This window comes from Larus michahellis, chromosome 7 (assembly GCF_964199755.1).
Source record: "Larus michahellis chromosome 7, bLarMic1.1, whole genome shotgun sequence".
Taxonomy (NCBI): domain Eukaryota; kingdom Metazoa; phylum Chordata; class Aves; order Charadriiformes; family Laridae; genus Larus; species Larus michahellis.
Window position 1 is genome coordinate 42,460,225 of NC_133902.1, and position 17,606 is coordinate 42,477,830.

Genomic DNA, 17,606 nt, shown 5'->3' on the forward strand with positions numbered 1-17,606 from the left:
TGGGGAGGGCAGGCTGGAGGGTGGGGGGCTGTGGCATCTCCAGGGCAGCCTGGAGGCTGGCGAGGTCCTGGGGACATGAAGCAGGAGGGATGGCAAGAGGTTCCTATGCTGCCTGGGGTTGGGGAAGGCTGGACCAACTTCAGGAGAGGAGGAGGAAGGAGGAAGAGATGAGGCAGAGCCCGGCCAGCTCGAGACCCTGCAGCAATGCCGGGAGAAGGATGCTCCCTTTTGGCCCAGGCTGGCTGGCCAAAGGCTGGCTCCTGGGCCAGAAGGGGCACAGGCTGTGAGGGGACCCAGCATGTCCTGCCCTTCCTCCCGCCACTGCCTGTGGGGACAGTGCCAGGCGTGCCCCATCTGGCAGCCTTGCGGGGTGGTGGGCAGCCTCCACACCCCTCCGCTCCTCCTGCAGGCCCATGTCCCACACAGCATGGCCTGTATGGCACACCCCATCCCCTGCAGCCTGGCATCTTGTGCAGCATCTGGTGTGGCACATCCCACCCTGTGCAGCTTGGCATGTCCTGTCCTACTGCAGCCTGGTGTCCCATGCCATGCTCCCATGATTTGGTTGTGTTGCTTCCTGCCACAGGCTGACCCATCACGGAGGCATGGCCGGGTTTGTGGCACACCAGGACTCCGGAGGTGGAGCACTGCCTGCCTGCTCCGGGCCGGGTGGCTCCCACCAGGCTGCTATACATAGTCCAGCCCTGCCCCGGCGAGGCGCTGAATGGAGCAGGCTCAGTCTTATCAACCCAGCGTGTCATCAGAGGGTATTTTTGGGGACAGCAGCTGCAGGCATTTGTAACGTTTGGTCCCTGCGTGCTGACACCCGGGAGCGGAGCTGGGGGAAGTGGCAGGAGCTGGTGCCGGCGCTGGGAGACGCAGGGGAGAGGCGGTGGAGCGAGGTGTGTGCGTGGGGCACGGGAGTGGGCTGTGGGGCTGTATGGGGCAGGGTGATGGGGGAAGGGGGTGGTTGAAAGGGGCAGTGGGACGGCTGAGCCATTAGGGCCGTGTGAGTCTGCGGGCGCTGCCATGGGGTGGCCCTTGTGCCTGGGAATGTGGCCGGGGAGGTGGCTCTGAATAGATGCACCATCCTCAGGGTTGGGGTCTGGGAGGAGAAGCTGGCTCTGGTCCCTGCCACTCCTCGGGGACCGGCCCTCTCCCACCATCCCCTCTGGCTCTTTCAGGGAGTATTTTGGTTTCTCTTCCCCCTGCCCTGCCTGAGGGAGGCCAGCGCCTCCGCACCGGCCCCAGCCGTGGTGCGGGCAGAGGCCGGGGTGCGCTCGCCCAGGGGAGGCACGGAGCACCCTGCCCCACTCCTGGCCATGACCATGGGCACAGCTCGCTGGGGACAGAGGCAGCGCCCTCTGAAACCAGGACGCCCCTTCCCAGCCTTCCTTCTGCCCCTGGGGCTGATTATATCCAGCCAAGGCTCTCAGTAGCCAAGGGCTGGATCCTGCCTGTGGGACCACACTCTGGAGGGGGATCTGCTCCCGGGAAAGCCCCACTTTTCCCCATGGCAGAGCCCCGCGGGGTGACCTCGGGTGCAGGGCGGCGGGGTCCCTTGCCCCTCTGAGCCCAGGAGGAAGCGTCTGGATGGGGCCGGGTGCCTCCTGCCTGCGACAGCCCCGTATCAGCACCTGCCCCCTGAGCCAGCCCAGATGCTGCAGGAATGCGGCTCCGCCACCACCCGATACCGCAGGAATGCCCCGCGGGTGGTGGGGAAGGGGCGGGCTGGGGCCGTCCTGCCTTGGCCATCCCTGTCCCCAGCAGCCAGCGAGCAGCTGCCTCTGCTCCCTGTCTAGGCAGGGGGTTCCCCTCCCCGGAGATGGGGTCCCCTCTGCGATCCTGGGGCAGGCAGCCTGGGCTGTGGGCACCCCGGCCCCTCGGGGTGCAAGGAGTCACCTTTTGTCACCTCTTATGTTGCTGCTGGGCTGGGAAATGGGTGATTCGGGTTGAGACAGGAGCGTATCCAGCAGGGCAGGGGTGCTCAGAGGTGATGCTCCCGCTACACAGGCTCAGTGCTGGGGGCTTCGCTCTGGGAAGGCGGGGGGGGGGTGCCTCCCAGCAGTGGTCCATGCCAGTTCCTTCGCCAAAGATTGAGCCCCCACCCCCGTTGCTCTGTGCATACCCCCAGGCTGATGATCCCCGCTGCTGCCCTGGCCAGCCTCCTGCCGTGACCCTGGGAAGGTGGCGATGGAGGGGTTCAGGGGAGCCCCCAGGTTCCTGGCCTATCCACGTGCCTTCACGGTACAAAGTGGCGCCGACGCGGTCCTGAGCTGCCAGATCACGGGCGACCCCCAGCCAAGCATCCTCTGGGAGAAAGACAAAACCCCGATCGAGCCCTCAGACCGCTTCCACGTGGAGGCCAAGGGGGACCTGTACAGCCTGCTGGTGTCCCATGCCACCCCCCAGGACAGTGGCCTCTACATCTGCAAGGCCAGGAACAGTGTTGGCGAGACCTACGCCGCCGCCACGCTCAAGGTGGAGGTGGGGGAGCCCCTGCAGGAGGATGGATGCTCGGGTGGCGAGGCACCCACCTTCCTTGTGGCCCCCTCATCCACACGGGTGTGCCGAGGGGAGGACGTGATGTTCACCTGCAGGGTGTCCGGCCAGCCCTGCCCGGTGCTGGAGTGGGAGAAGGATGGGCGCAAGCTCTCCGACCTCTTTGAGAGCAGCCACTTTGAGGTGGGGAAGGAGCCGGAGGACTGGCACTTTCTGAAGCTGTTCGGCACCCGGCCCCCGGACGGGGGGGTCTACGTGTGCCGGGCACGCAGCGGTTCCCGGGAGGCCCTGGCTGCTGCCGTGCTCCTGGTTGAACCACGGGCACCACCGGAGGGGCTCCCCAACGGCTGTCCTGCTGATGGCCCCCAGCTGCTGGTGGAGCGGCAGCAGCGGCGACGGTGGCACGTGGTGGGACGGCACACAGGACCGGAGACCCAGGTGCCCAACGGCATGGTGCCAGCCGGGGTGCCGGGGGCTAAGGTGTTCGCTGTGAGTGCGGGAAAGCATGCCAAATTTCGCTGCTACGTCACTGGCAAGCCCAAGCCAGAGATCATCTGGCAGAAGGATGGTGAGCCCCTCGTCCCCGGACGCAGGCACCTTGTCTACGAGGACCGGGAGGGCTACTTCATCCTCAAGGTGCTGTACTGCAAACCCCAGGACCAGGGGCTGTACATCTGCACCGCATCCAACACTGCCGGCCAGACTCTCAGCGCGGTGCAGCTCCAGGTGAAAGGTAGGAGTGTGGCCAAGGGCTGCCAGGGGCCACCAGGCACTGGGGGGATCCAGGGGTTTTCATCCGGCAGGGGTGCATCTGCGTATGAGCCCAGCATCCCTGGGCTCCCTCCTGCCCCATGCAGCTGGGGTCACCCCAGGCTCCTCCAGATGGAGCTACGGGATGGAAGCCGGGGATGCTGGGCTCCCCCGGGGAGCTGTGTCCCCCTCCCTGGCCCTCTCTCCTCGCAAGCAGAGAGGTGGTATCTCTGGAGGGCTGCGGGTGTCCAGCCGTGAGCAGGGAGTGGGGACAGTGCCTTGGTGACAAATTCCCCTGGAGTGCCGAGTGGTTTTGGCGGGCAGCCCTGCAGGGCACGGCTCCAAGCGTCTGCACTGGCGGCAGCCCCGTCCCCCAGAGCTGCCCTCCCAGCTGGGGACAGCCCACGGCTGGGGTGACCCAGCACCTTGCTGCTCCCCTCCGCTGAGCCACCTGTCACATCGCGCTGGTGTACACGTTCCTGCACCCCCAAAAACTGCCTGCTGAGATGCTGTGGGCATCGCTGGGTGTCCCCAGCCCCTGCACTGGTTCCCCCCATTCTGGGGGACGTGCATCCCAGGGGCAGTGCTGTTCCCACATGGACCGAAGAGGAAAGGGGCAGAGAAGGGCCAAGGGCTCAGTGCTATTTGTGAGCTGGGAGAGCCCCCAGCAAAGGGCTGCCGGTGGGTGCCGTGCCCCACGCTCCCCCTCAGCACCCATCTCTCCCGGTGGCAGAGCACCGGCTGCGGTTCCAGGTGCAGCTGGCAGACGTGGAGGTGGCGGAGCGGGAGGACGCCGTGCTGGAGTGCCAGGTGCCGCTGGAGACCATCCCCACCGCCTGGTACCTGGAGGACAGGGAGCTGCAGCCCAGCCACAAGTACGTGATGGAGGAGCGAGGCGTGGTACGACGCCTGACCATCCGTGACGCCCGCACCGATGACGATGGCATCTACCTCTGCCAGATGAAGGACAAGGGGCGCAGCATCGCTGAGGTCTCCGTCCGAGGTGGGGGGAAGGTCTCCAGCTTTGCCTTCCTGTGCCCCTCCCCGCCGTGCTCCCCACCACCCCCAGCATCTGCCCTTCCACTCTTTGGCCGTGGTGTCTGCTGCTGCCCCTCCTCGACCTCCTCCTCCTCCTCCTCTCTCCCACCCCAGGGAGCCCAGCCCCCTCCCCAGCATCCCTCCCCAGCCCTCACACATCTCTTCTCGTAGGGGTGATCACGAAGCGGCTGCCACGGAAGTTGGACGTGATGGAGGGGGAGAATGCCGTCTTCTGTGTGGAGACGCGGGAGGTGTCGGAGGGGATCTGCTGGAGCCGGGACGGGCTGCAGCTGCGGGAGTCGCCCCGCACCGTGCTGAAGAGCTTCGGCAGGACACACCTCCTGGTGCTGGTGCACGTCACTCGCCAGGACGCCGGCATCATCTCCTTCGCCGTCGGGGAATCACAGACGTGCTCCCAGCTTCGGGTCAAGTGTAAGCCGCAGGCTCGGGAGGGCCCTGCATCCTCCATCCTGCCCTTCCACAGGGGGCTGACACGGGGGGAGAGATGGGGTGGGCACCCACCATGCTGGGGACGTGATGCTGTGATGGGTTTTTGGGGAAGTGGGCTTTTAGCAGGGTTCCAGGCCCCGAGTCTCACTGGCACTCACAAATCCCCGTAACCAGCACCATGCTACACCAGAGCAAGACCATCCTCTCCATCCTCTTCTTCCTCTCCATCAGACAGTGCCTGTTTCTCTGTTCCCCCAGAGAAACAGGGGGGCTGTGTAGCCCCACTCAGCCCTAATGCCACCCCGCTGGGGGCCTCGCTGCTGTCCCCAAGCAGGCAACACAGGCTGTGACTTGCAGGTGTGAAGCGTGACCCCCCAAGCGCGCCGGTGGCAGCCCAGATGAGCGTGGCGGAGAGCAATGCTGCCCTGCTGACCTGGTGCCCAGCTCCCGATGCCCACCTCCGCCCCCCTGGCCGCTACCTGCTGGAGCGGCGGGAGGTGGCCGGGGGCGAGTGGGTGCAGTGCCTCGCCACCGACCTGCCCGGCCACGTACGGGTGCTGGGCGACAGCGTGCCCCGCGAGGCCGACTACTGCTTCCGCGTCTGCGCCGCCAACAAGCATGGCCGGAGCTGCCCCGTGGAGTTCCCTGGCTCCGTGCATCTCGGTGAGGGTGCCAAGCTGGGGACACTCCCCACTGCCCAGGACCTGGCTCTTTCCAGCTGGGACATCATGCCACAGCACGCTGCTGGCCGGTGCCAGTGGGGCTGAGTCTGGCTGTGCTCCAGCCCCAGCAGCTCACCTGGAGAAGGGTCTGCAGGACGTGTGGGTGCGGGATGGCGAGGACGCGCGGTTCTCCCTGGAGCTGTCGGCCGCGGTGCTGGGCGCTTGGTTCCTCAACGGCGCCAGGCTGGGCGAGGAGGAGGAGGAGGATGCTGCGGGAGGCCGGTGCAGCGTGCAGCGCCATGGGACCGAGCACTCACTGCTGATCCGGGGAGTGCGGGTGGCTGAGAGTGGGGCCCAGGTCACCTTCGTGTCCGGCAGCGTGCGGGACTCAGCCACACTGCACGTGGAAGGTGAGCAGCGTCCTGCCGGGAGGAGGGCAGCAGCGGCTCTCGTGCTGGAGGATGCTTCTCACCCCTCTGCGATGTCTCTCAGCCCCGCAGGTCTGCATCACTCCACTGCCTGAGGCCGAGCGTCTCCGGGAGGTGTCATCGGGGCTGCCCGTGCTGCTGGAGTGCCAGGTGTCCCCCCCGGGTGCCCCCGTCTGCTGGCTGAAGGATGGCGAGGCCGTGCCCCTGGATGACGTTATCGCAGTGCAGGCAGAGGGCTGCGTGCGCAGGCTGCTCCTCCGCTCGGCAGGTCCCACCGACACCGGCGTGTACACCTGCGACGCTGGGGACGATGCTGTGAACTTCGTGGTGACCGTGACCGGTGAGCTGGGGATCCCATGCAACACCCCACCTCCTGACAGCAGTGCCCCTGCCCCTCTTCTTGTCCCCATGGTGGGGCAAAAAGCTGCCATCAGTTGAGTGCCCGTGCTGAGCCCCGTGTTACCCCTGGCAGAGGCACCGGTGAGAATCCTTGGCTCCAACGAGGAGGCCCCCCATGCTTACACGGCCGGGCAGCGCGTGGAGCTGTGGTGCCAGCTGTCCCGTCCGGCAGCCCCGGTGCACTGGTACAAGGATGGGGAGGAGGTGGAGGAAGGCGAGAGTCTGGTGCTGGAGCAGGAGGGGCCGCGGTGCCGGCTGGTGCTGCCCTGCGCCCAGCCGCAGGACACGGGGGAGTTTGTCTGCGATGCTGGCGGGGACTCCGTCTTCTACACTGTCACCGTGGCAGGTGGGTGAGATGCAGGCGAACTCGTGGGATCACCTCTTGGGGGATTTTTTTCCGTGGTGTGGGGTGCCGCAGCATGGGTCACTGTCGATGTCGCTGCTGTGGGGTTGGGGATGTTTGTTCAGAGCTGCTCTTGCCGGGTCCTCACCAGCAGGTCGGTCAGTCGGGTTCTTTGTGGCAGCTCTGGTGCGTGAAACCACCCGGACTGACTGGCAAAGGGGACAGCTCGTTCTGCCAGTCCAAAACGCTCAGGCACCTGAGGGCACCCAACCCCTCCATGCCAGGGTGTTTGCCGGACCTCTGCCACGGCCAGTAAACAAGCCCTCCTCCCAGGTCCTAAAAATAGTGGGCCCAGCACCTGGCGTGGAGTGACTTGCAGTCAGACATCGTTCTGATGGACAGTGTTAATTACTGACCTGAAAATTAGTGGTTGCCTGGATACCAATGGTCGGGTGGTGTTTGCTGGGTGTGAGGGGGGGACGGCGTCCCACAGTGGCTGCCCTGGCCATGGAGCGGCTGCTGGCGTCGCCGGCTGGCAGAGGATAATGAAAGCTGAAAGCGAGTGAAAGACTTCCCCTTGCTGGCCCCGAAACCCACAATCCCGCAACCACAGGAAGGTGACCAGGGCAGAGGTAAAGGCCGGTTAAAAGGCTGTGTGACGGCAGCGGTAAAGCCTCTCCATGGTGTTAATACATGGCAAAGTGCCGAAGTTGATGGCAGAGGATGTAGGAGTGAAGATGGGATGAGTGATAAGAGATACTTGAAGAGTCAGTGAAGTGGTGACCGCCGAGTGGGTGAAGAAGGCAGGGTTTTAGTGTGATGAAGGCAAAATGGCCAGCGGGAAGGACAGGCAGTGTGTGCTGTGGGCAGAGGCAGGAGGCACCGTATGGCCCGCGGGGGTGCGGGGCATGGAGAGCTCAGCTTCCCTCGGGTGGGAGGGGGAGACACCATCTGCTGAAGCTCAGCCTTTCAGCTGAGCAGCTTTGCATAGCTTAGATGGAAGGGTCTTTAGAGAGACTGGCTCGGTTCGATCAGGACTCCGCCATTGGTGTCACCGGTGGGGCTCAGTGTGGGTGCCAGGAGGCTCCCGCTGGCACCCCCCTGGCAGGAGTGCTGGGCTGGCTGCTGCGGTCAGCGCTGCTGTGGCACGCTTGGGTTTCCCCGAGGCATCCCAGCTATCCCCAGGGGCGGCTGCAGCGTGGAGCCCGGCTGCCTCAAGCCCGGCCGCCCCCACACGCCTCTGGGTTTTCCGGCAGCTGCTGAGTGCCGGGGCTCCCTTGGAGCTGGCGGTGGGGCTGGGGCCAGAGCAATGCTGCCCGCCGAGGGCTGGCACATGGCCCCCTCCTCGCTTGGGTTCCCGTTCAACATCTCCAGCCGCACTTCAGCGACGTGATTGCTTTTAGCAGGTCCAGGGAGACAGGCGGCCGCCGAGCGTTTGATCAGGGAGCCGGGCGGACGCAGGCTCAGCGTGGTGCAGGTTGAATGCTGCAAACTGGCGCCGCGCCGCTCGGGCACTCTGCGGGGCTGCGGTGTGCTGCTGGGCCTGGGCTTCGCAGCTGGAGACTGTCTGGGAAGTTTGCAGCCCGGATGCCCAGCATGGACACCCAGCACGGGGCAGCTGCGGGCCGTGAGAAGGGCAGGTCGCTGCTTGGCCACCAGCGTGCTCTGGTGACGGCTGTGCCCCGTGCCTGCCTGGAGCTATGGGCTGGCTGAGCAGCATGGCACAGTCTGGGCCAGCTACAGCCTGCTGCTAAGCATGTGGCCGGGCGGGCGGTGATGGCTGCTGCGGGCAGGGGATGCATCTCCCAGGAAAGAGCAGGGCTGGTCACTTCATGCTTGTACTGGGAGCCCCTCTGGCTTTCGAGGTCCGGATTCAAGTCAGCTGGGAGATGTAAGCAGTGGGACACATTTTGTGTGTAACCCTTTAAAGGTGGCGTTCAGCGAGCACCGCCATCTGGCATGGTGTCCCGGGTCCAGGCGAGCCGGAGGGATGGGGACTCTGGCCACAAGCAAGCCACGTGCCTGTGCTGCAGTGTGAGCAAATGCCAAGGGCTGAGCCGGGACAGAAGCACCAGGCAGGGACCCAGCAGCTTCTGAAACAGGGACACGGGTGAAGGGATGGTCATCCCCTGGCAGGGCAACCACGGGGGCTGGTGCTGGCATCACAGATGGCAATTAGCAGTGCTGGGGCTCTCTAATGAGGCATTTGCCTACCTGCATCCCCCACTCCTTGTCTCTCAGCTCTGCCCCAGGGCAGAGCAGGGCAGGTACTGTGGGAGCTGGGCCATGGCAGAGGTTGACAGCTAGGCGGGAAGCCGGGTGCTCCTGCCGGGTGCGATGGGTGAGGAGCAGCGGAAGCACCAGGCAGGGCAGCCCAGCCGGTTGTGCTATGTGGGATTCGGATGAGGTGGTGCCCTCCAGCCTTAAACCAATGAGCCAGTGGAGCCATCGCTCCACACAGGGCTGTGACTGCCACCGTCACCTGCTCCGGTCTTTATATCCTGGCTGAGCCCCGTGTCTCTCCCTGGCAGAGGCACCGGTGAGAATCCTTGGCTCCAATGAGGAGGCCCCCCATGCTTACACGGCCGGGCAGCGCGTGGAGCTGTGGTGCCAGCTGTCCCGTCCGGCGGCCCCGGTGCGCTGGTACAAGGATGGGGAGGAGGTGGAGGAAGGCGAGAGTCTGGTGCTGGAGCAGGAGGGGCCGCGGTGCCGGCTGGTGCTGCCCTGCGCCCAGCCGCAGGACACGGGGGAGTTTGTCTGCGATGCTGGCGGGGACTCCGTCTTCTACACTGTCACTGTGGCAGGTGGGTGCGATGCACAGCTATGGCCCTCTCCCCCTTCTCCCTCTGCCCTGTCTCCCAGCTCATCCTGCCATCCCACTGGTGGCTGCAGCATCTCAGCTGCCCCTCACATCTGTGCGAGTGGCTCCTTGCCCGTGCCCCTGGGCTGGAGGGGGATGCGGGCAGGGGCAGGTCAGCTGCTCTGCCTCCTCCCAGAGCCCTGTGCCACGCTGTCCCTCCGCACCCCAGGGCACAGCCACACTGCCTGCCCATGGGTTATGCCACCTCGAACCCCAGCCCTTGTTCTCCCTCACCTTTCAGCTGCCAGTGCCGCAGGGCAGGGATGACCCGGGCCACTGGCCCCAGAGCAGGTAGGATGGAGGCCGAGTGACACAGGGTCTTGGTCCTCTCAGCCCCACAGGTCCGCATCGCCCCTGTGCCTGAGGCACAGCAGCTCCAGGAGGTGCTGGCAGGGCTGCCCGTGCTGCTGGAGTGCCAGGTGTCCCCCCCAGAGGCCCCCGTCCACTGGCTGAAGGACGGTGAGGCTGTGGTCCCCACCAAGGTCCTGGCCATTTGCTCAGAGGGATGCTCACGGAGACTGCACATCCCTGCAGCCGCGCCGTCTGACTCAGGGACGTACACCTGTGATGCCGGGGACGATGCCACCAGCTTTAGGGTGACCGTGAGCGGTGAGCTGCCCGGGGGGTGCCTGTCCTCCTGCGGGGCTCACCCACCACCACGGCTGAGCCCCGCCATGTGCCCCCCAACAGAGGCACCCGTGAGGATCGTTGGCTCCAACAAGGAGGCCCCCCACACCTATGTGGCTGGGCAGCACGTGGAGCTGTGGTGCCAGCTGTCCCACCTTGTGGCCCCCGTGCACTGGTACAAGGACGGGGAGGAGGTGGAGGAGGGCGAGAACCTGGTGCTGGAACAGGAGAGGCTGCGGTGCCGGCTGGTGCTGCCCTGCGCCCGGCTGCAGGACACGGGGGAGTTCATCTGCGATGCCGGGGATGCGTCTGTCTCCTACCACATCTTGGTGGCAGGTTGGTGGCAGAGCAGGGATGTCCTGCCGGGAAGGGTGGCACTGCCCCGGCTGTGTGCCATGGGGTCACCAGTGCTGGTCCCTGCCCTGAACGTCACAGAGGAGGGGATGCGGCTGCATCACCCTGGGGGTGGTGGGTGCCCCCCTCCAGCTGGGCTGGGCTGGCACTGTGTGCCCATTGCCCCTGCCCCTTTGCACTGGGGCAAGAGGCTCCCCCGCAGCCTCACGGGGACAGGGATGCAGGTGACAGTAAGTAGGGACAGCAGAGCCAGGAGCAGTACAGAGACCAGGTCTCACACCATTCCTCTGCGTGCCCGGCAGAGCCGCCGGTGAGGATCCTGCACCCTCCCCAGCGCTCGCTGGAGCTGCTGGCACAGGCGCCAGGGCGCGTGGAGCTGCGGTGCGAGCTCTCCATGCCGGACGCTCCCGTGCGCTGGTTCAAGGACGGGCTGGAGGTGGATGAGACCGACAACCTGCTGCTGCTGGCGGAGGGGGCCTGGCGCTGCCTCCTCATCCCCAGGAGCAGCGCGGAGGACATGGGCGAGTACATCTGCGAGACCAAGGATGAGGCCGTCTCCTTCGACGTCAGGGTGTCAGGTCAGGGGGGACCCGGGAGCTGGGACACACTGGCAGGACTCTGGCTGCAGGGTCTTTCCCAGCCTGGGCGAGGGGGACCAGCTCCTCTGTAGCGACGGTGGCAGTGAGTGCCCACCCCCTGGATGCTGGGCCACCCACCATGGGTTCTCGCCTCAGGCTGGCAGCAGAGGTATCCCCAGGACCATATTGTCCCTGCACTGCTTTGCATCACGGCCACACTCTCCCCACAGAGCTGCCGGTGAGGATCCTGCAGCCCCTTAGACCTCCCCCTGTCGTGACGGTGTCCCCGGGGGAGACGGTGATGCTGGGCTGTGAGCTGTCCCGTGCGGATGCGCCCGTGCGCTGGGACAAGGAGGGCGTCAGGCTGGAGGCTGGGGGCAGCCTGGTCCTGGAGGAGGAGGGTGCCCACCGCCGCCTGGTCATCCCTGCCGCTCGAGCCGAGCACTCTGGAAAATACATCTGCGTCGCCGCCGATGATACAGTGACCTTCACTGTCCAAGTGTTGGGTGAGCAAGAGGCTGGGGGAGAGCCTGGTGGGCGGTGCTGGGTGCACGGACCCTGGAGACCCCACCTCTGCTGGTGTTGGGTGCTGCAGACCCGCTGGTCAGGATCCTGGAGAGGGACGTCCTGCCGACCCACCGGCATTGCCAGGCCATGGAGGACCTGGTGCTGGAGGTGCACCTCTCGCACGCCCACGGGGAGGTGAAGTGGTACAAGGATGGGGAGAAGCTGCAGGACACGGGGCGCGTGCGGCTGGAGGAGGACGGGACACGCCGCTCCCTCGTCATCCTGGGCGCCACAGGCAGGGACGCGGGGGAGTATCTCTGCGACACCGGGGATGACAGCATCGTCTTCTTTGTCACCGTGGAAGGTGAGTGGGAGGTCCTGGGAGGGATGGCCAGCAGGGTGAGGACCAAGTTGAGTCGCTGGCTGGTGGCAGCAAGCGTGGGGAGGCTGGTGGGGGGAACACAGGGAGTGGGCAGCACCCACGCGGGGGCTTCATGGAAACCCCTGTGCTGCCCAGCTGCAGCCAGAGGTGGTCTGGACAGCATCCAGCCATTGAAGCACCCAGCACAGGCTGCTGCTCCTGTGGTGACAGACCATTTTTCCAGGCCCAGAGCCACCTGTGACCATCGTGGGCAGCACAGGCACTGTGGAGCATCGCTGCCTGGTGGCTGGGGAGGACTTGGTGCTGGCTTGTGAGCTCTCCCGGCCTGATGCCACCGTGTGCTGGCTCCGGGAGGGCCAGGAGGTGCAGCCGGGTGAGCGGGTACAGGTTGAGGCCCGTGGGGTGCTGCGGCAGCTCACCATCCATGGGGCACAGCCCAGCGACTCGGGGTGCTACGTTTGCGACGCTGCCAGCGACCGCGTGGTGACGAGCGTGGAGGTGTCGGGTGAGCTGGCAAGAGCTCAGCGCCCCAGGGACCCCCAGCACGGTGGGATGGTGCCACAGCCCTGGGCGAGGGGAGGGGACGCCTCTGTGACCCCGCAGAGGCCAGGGTGGCAACGTGGCAGGGGAGGGTGGGAGTCCTCTCCCCATCCCCGCAGGAGCTGCTGGTCAGAAAAAGACATGTCAGGGTCGTGGCGAGACATGTCCCTCCTGCCTCCCCCAGCCAGGGGCTGGTTAAATTTAGCCTTGGCCGGCTCCCAGGCGCCGCTCCTCCTGCTTCGGCTGCCAAGGGCTGAGCTCAGCCCGGACCCTTATCAGCTGGAGATGGAGGACTGGGCAGGGTGGGAGAGGGCCTGGCACAGGCCGGTGTCCTGGCTCGCCAGCTAGGTGCTCAGGATGGGAAACACACCGAAATTAATGGCCCCAACCCGGCATCCGAGCTGCCTGGGCAGGGAGGGATGCAGGAGTGATGGGCTCTGCTGCCATCCCAGCCTGGGTCCCCTTACCCGAGGGGTCCCTGAGCTGCCAGACCCCACCAGACTGCACACCTGCCCCACCGGGACCCCTGGCTCGTCCCAGGTGGGGACCCCCAGCCAGCCCCACAGCAACCCCCACCCACTCATAGCATCCTGCAGCTGGATGCACCATGACCTCCGTCAGCCCCACAGCCCTCCTTGCCCCACGGTGACCCACGGTGGGCATCACCACCTCTCCACTCACAACCATCCTGTCCCCGCATTGCCCTGTGCCGCGGGGTCACCCCTGAGCCCTGCCTTGTCCCCCATGTCCCCCAGCCAGGCCCGTGCGCATTGTCAACAAGGAGGAGGCGCAGAGCCCGCTGGAGGTGCTGGAGGGGGACAGCGTGACGCTGGTGGCCCGGCTGTCCCCGGAGACGGCGGTGGTGCAGTGGCAGAAGGACGGGCAGACGCTGCGCTCGGGTGGGCGGCTGCTGGTGTGCAGCGAGGGCCCCGCACGCAGCCTCACCATCAAGCAAGCGGAGCTGGGCGACGGCGGCATCTTCCTCTGCGATGCTGGTGATGACGAGGTGTATTTCACGCTGCAAGTGAAAGGTGAGCCTAGAGGTGTCCCTCACCCATGCTGGGCACAGGAGTGGTTCCCTGCCCTGCGCCAAGAGCTTCGTGCCCCCATACGATACTGGTGCCGCCAGTGGAGGCATGGCTGATCCTGGTGCTCCCCTGGCACAGAGGCACCCGTGCTGTTTGTGAACAAACGGGAGGAACGGGAGAAGCTGCTGGTGCTGGAGGGCAGCAGTGCTGTGCTCTCCGCCGTTACCTCCTCAGAGCGAGCCGATGTCACCTGGCTGGGCCCGCAGCAGGCAGTGGTGGCCAGCGACCGCTGCGAGCTGCGGCGGGACGGCCGCGTGCACAGCCTTGTCCTCTGCAACGTGGCCAAGGAGGACGCTGGCATCTACACCTGCCTCTCCCCCCACGACCAGATGCAGTTCGACGTGAGCGTCCGAGGTGGGTGGCACGGGGGGGAACAGTTGGGGATGCCTGGGGTCCCCCCCCATGGTGGCAGCGGGTGCTGACGTGGGGGGTTTGGCCGTGCAGAGCTGCGGGTGAAGTTCCTGCGGGGGCTGTCGGACGTGCGAGCGCGGCAGGGCGAGCGGGCGGTGCTGTGGTGCGAGCTCTGCAAGGCACGGGGCGACGTGGTGTGGCGGAAGGACGGGCGGGCGCTGGCGCCCGGCCCCCGCCGGCAGATGGTGGCGGAGGGGCGAGAGCGCTCGCTGGTGCTGAGCCGCGTGGAGCCTGAGGACGCCGGCGAGTACTGCTGCGAGTCCAATGACGACCGGACGCTGGCGATGCTGACGGTGCAGGGTGAGCCGTGCCCGAGGCTTGGCAACCACCCCGGGGACTGCTGTGCCATGGGGGTGGTGGGGAAGCTGGGCATGGCAATGGCAGGGGGGTGTGGGGATGCTCAGCAGCTCTGCAGGATCGGGGGGTCCCCAGTGCTGTGTCCCGACACCGCTGGCTGTAGTTCCCAGGGTAGTGGAGATCATCACGGAGCTGCAGAACCTGACGGTGCTGGAGGGGGAGGACGCCACCTTCAAGTGCCTGGTGTCCCCCGAGGATGTGGCTGTGACCTGGCAGCTGAACGGCCAGCCCGTGGTCCCTGGCAGGCGGCTGCTGGTGACAAGGAGCGGGCTGTGCCACAGCCTTACCCTCCAGCAGTGCCAGCTGGGCGACGCGGGCACTGTGATGGCCAATGCCGAGGGGCTGGTGACCACGGCTCGGCTGAACGTGCAAGGTGAGGGGGAAGGAGCCTGCATGGGCACAGCCCAGGGCACAGCCCTGGGGCCGGACACTGACCCGGCACACCGTACAGAGGCGCAGGTGCTGTTCGTGCGGAAGCTGCAGGACATGGTGGGAGAGGAGCAGGGGGACGCGTGCCTGGAGGTGGAGGTGAGCCACGAGGCCGCCGAGGTGCAGTGGCTGAAGCAGGGCGTCCTCCTCCAGCCGGGCAGCAAGTACCAGCTGGAGGAGTCGGGGTGCCGGCGCACCCTCACCATCCGCTGCCTCGGCCTCGCCGACCGCGGCACCTACCGCTGCGAGAGCCTGCACGACCGCACGCAGGCCAAGCTCTGCGTGGAGCGTGAGTACCATGACGGAGACGGGGATGGATGGGGTTGGGGACGGGGAGGGCACCCGCCTGCTGCAACTGCGCTGCAGGCTGGAGGAGAGAGTGTGGGCAGAGCTGGTACGTGGGGGAACAGAGAAGTGAGTGTCGGGGTCAGGGATGGGCAGGGGTGGGAGCCTGGTAAAACAGGCTGGGTTTAGGGGATCGCTCCAGCAAGCACAGACTGGGGAGCCGAGGGCTCTGAGGTGGAGCAGGCACCCGCTCGCGGACACAGGTCTCTTGCAGCCCGGAAGGTGTCGATCCGGACACCATTGGTAGACGTGGAGACCTTCGAGAAGGAGACGGCCACCTTCCACCTGGAGCTGTCTCACCCCAGCGTGCCTGGGGTCTGGACGCGGGATGGCATCCGGGTGAAGCCCAGCAGCACGTGCCGGATCAGCACCACGGGCTGCGGGCACAGCTTGACGCTGGAGCGGCTGGCGCTGGAGGACTCGGGCACCGTCACCTTCACTGCTGACACCCTGCGCTGCAGCGCCCGCCTGCTTGTGCGGGGTACGGTCACCGGGGCAGGCTCGGGGGGGCACGTGGCACCGGCGCTGCCCATCCTGCAGCCGTTCGGTCCCAGCGTCTGAGCTGGGCTGCTCTAGGCACACGCTGGGCAGTCTCCCCCTGACCCCAGGGAGGAGATGTGAGCTCAGCAGTGGGGAACCCCCAGCCCGGCTCTGGGTCCAGAGCCAGCTGGGACACCAGAGATGAGTGCTTGCCCATGGTGGTGCCCTGGGAAGTGCCACCCTCGCCCCATGCTGAGGTGCCCCGGGCACAGCTCCCCATCCCCGCAGCTCCAGGCCCGTCTCTTTCCCCTACCAAACCTTCCTTGCCCTCTGTCCTCCCCCCTTAGAGCCTCCAGTCACTATGGTGAGGGTCCCACGGGACCTGGGGGTCCCAGAGACAGGGGTCGCCAGCTTCGAGTGCGAGCTGTCTCGCCCCAGCGCGGAGGTGAAGTGGTTCAAGGTGAGGGTTCACCCCAACTGTCTCCAGCAGCACCCAGCCATGTCCTCCTCCCTGCTTCCCCCAGGGGATGGGAGGGCAAAGCAGCAGGGTGCTGAGCGCGCTCTCCCCAGCAGGACGGGCAGGAGCTGCGGCCGGGGCCCCACTGCCGCATCTACTCAGCGGGTCGGCGCCGCGTCCTGCAGCTGAGCCGCTGCGAGCTGGCCGATGCCGGCACCTACACCTGTGACGCGGGCGACTGCTGGGCCTCCGCCACACTGCACGTCCAGGGTACAGCCACCCAGCTCCCACGGGGGCAGGTGCACCCCCAAACCCCGCGCTGCCCACTCCCCCTTGCCCTCGGCCACCCTGGCACCCTGCCTCTCGCCCACAGAGCGCCAGGTCCGCATCGTGCAGGACCTGCAGGATGCCCAGGTGCGGGAGGGTGACAACGCCATCTTCACCTGCGAGGCGTCGCATGGAGACGTGAAGGGCGAGTGGTTCCAGGACGGGGAGAAAATCAAGGTCTCCAGCATGGTGAAGATACGTCAAGAAGGTGGGCGTGCAGGTGGCCCCACAACTTGTTTGGGGCTGGGAGTGGACAAATTCAAGCAAGGGGAGTTTGTGTGGACACCATGGGTGCCTGTCACTGTCCCCTTGAGCCAGCCTCTCCCTGCCCAGGGACCCGGCATTTCCTGCTGCTCTGCAGTGTGCGCCCCGAGGATGCAGGACTCATCCGCTTCTCGGCCGGGACGGCCACCTCGGAGGCCAGCCTGCGGGTGGAAGGTACCAGTGTGGGGTGTGAGGGCTGGCCGGGCTCCAGCACCAGGGCTGGGGTGCAGCAGGGTCAACTCATGGGGTCCCCACGGGAGCCTGCTCACCCCACGATGCCGACGGCTCCCCCCTGCCCGCCAGCGCTGCCCATCCGCATTGTGAAGCCGCTGCGGGACAAGACAGTGCTGGCGCGGCACAAGGCGACGCTGGAGTGCACCGTGTCCCACGCCCGGGGCCGGGTGCGCTGGCTCCGTGGGGACACCGAGATCTTTGCCGGTGACAAGTACGAGATCTGCAACCTGGACTGCTACCGCACGCTCATCATCCACCGCGTGGGCCCCGAGGACGAGGACTCGTACACCTGCGATGCCTTCGATGACCGCTCCACCGCCCGGCTCCTCGTGGAGGGTGAGGGGGTACCTGGGGGGGACACCACTGGGGGCTGGCGGTGCTGCTGTGCCTCACAGCAGAGGGACATCAGGGGCCCTGTCCCCATGCCATTCTGCTTGCAAGGGTCTGAGTGGTGGGGTAGGGGGAGCAGGCTGGATATGGGACCAGGAGTCTGTGCCCGCCTTGGCTGGGACACCCTTTTTGGGTGGCCTGCCAGCTCTAGGGATGCTGCAGCTCCCCCTGATTCCCATTGTCCCCACAGGGAGCTAGGAGCCAGCATGTGGCACCCAGGGACTGCACACAGATGCATGGATGCTGCTGCTGGGAGATGGGGCTCATGCTTCCACTGGGATGTATGGACACACAGACATCACCCCTAGCCTGCTCTGGCGTCAGGGCTCTGCATTAAACAGCATTTTTTTCTGACTTGGCTTCTTCTGCCCCAGCAAGCCGCGGTCCCGTTAAGGGTTGGTGGC

General features: G+C 66.3%; 1 protein-coding gene across 4 annotated transcripts; it reads left to right on the forward strand.

Annotated features, from left to right (window-relative positions):
• Window positions 1-797: 797 nt before the first annotated feature.
• OBSL1 (obscurin like cytoskeletal adaptor 1) lies at window positions 798-17,556 on the forward strand. Of its 4 annotated transcripts, XM_074593477.1 has the most exons (27): window positions 798-902; window positions 2,135-3,235; window positions 3,986-4,255; window positions 4,462-4,722; window positions 5,098-5,403; window positions 5,525-5,812; window positions 5,895-6,170; window positions 6,303-6,575; window positions 9,104-9,376; window positions 9,766-10,041; window positions 10,123-10,395; window positions 10,716-10,991; window positions 11,222-11,497; window positions 11,587-11,862; window positions 12,104-12,385; window positions 13,176-13,451; window positions 13,587-13,862; window positions 13,953-14,219; window positions 14,380-14,649; window positions 14,728-14,994; window positions 15,265-15,531; window positions 15,878-15,990; window positions 16,104-16,257; window positions 16,361-16,522; window positions 16,648-16,752; window positions 16,882-17,148; window positions 17,393-17,556. In XM_074593477.1, the coding sequence occupies exons 2-27, from the start codon at window positions 2,194-2,196 to the stop codon at window positions 17,398-17,400; spliced, it is 7,080 nt and encodes a 2,359-aa protein (XP_074449578.1). In that variant the 5' UTR covers window positions 798-902; window positions 2,135-2,193; the 3' UTR covers window positions 17,401-17,556. The 4 variants fall into 4 exon arrangements, with proteins under 4 accessions (XP_074449578.1, XP_074449580.1, XP_074449579.1 ...); XM_074593479.1 differs by lacking the exon at window positions 9,766-10,041; XM_074593478.1 differs by lacking the exon at window positions 9,104-9,376.
• Window positions 17,557-17,606: the final 50 nt, after the last annotated feature.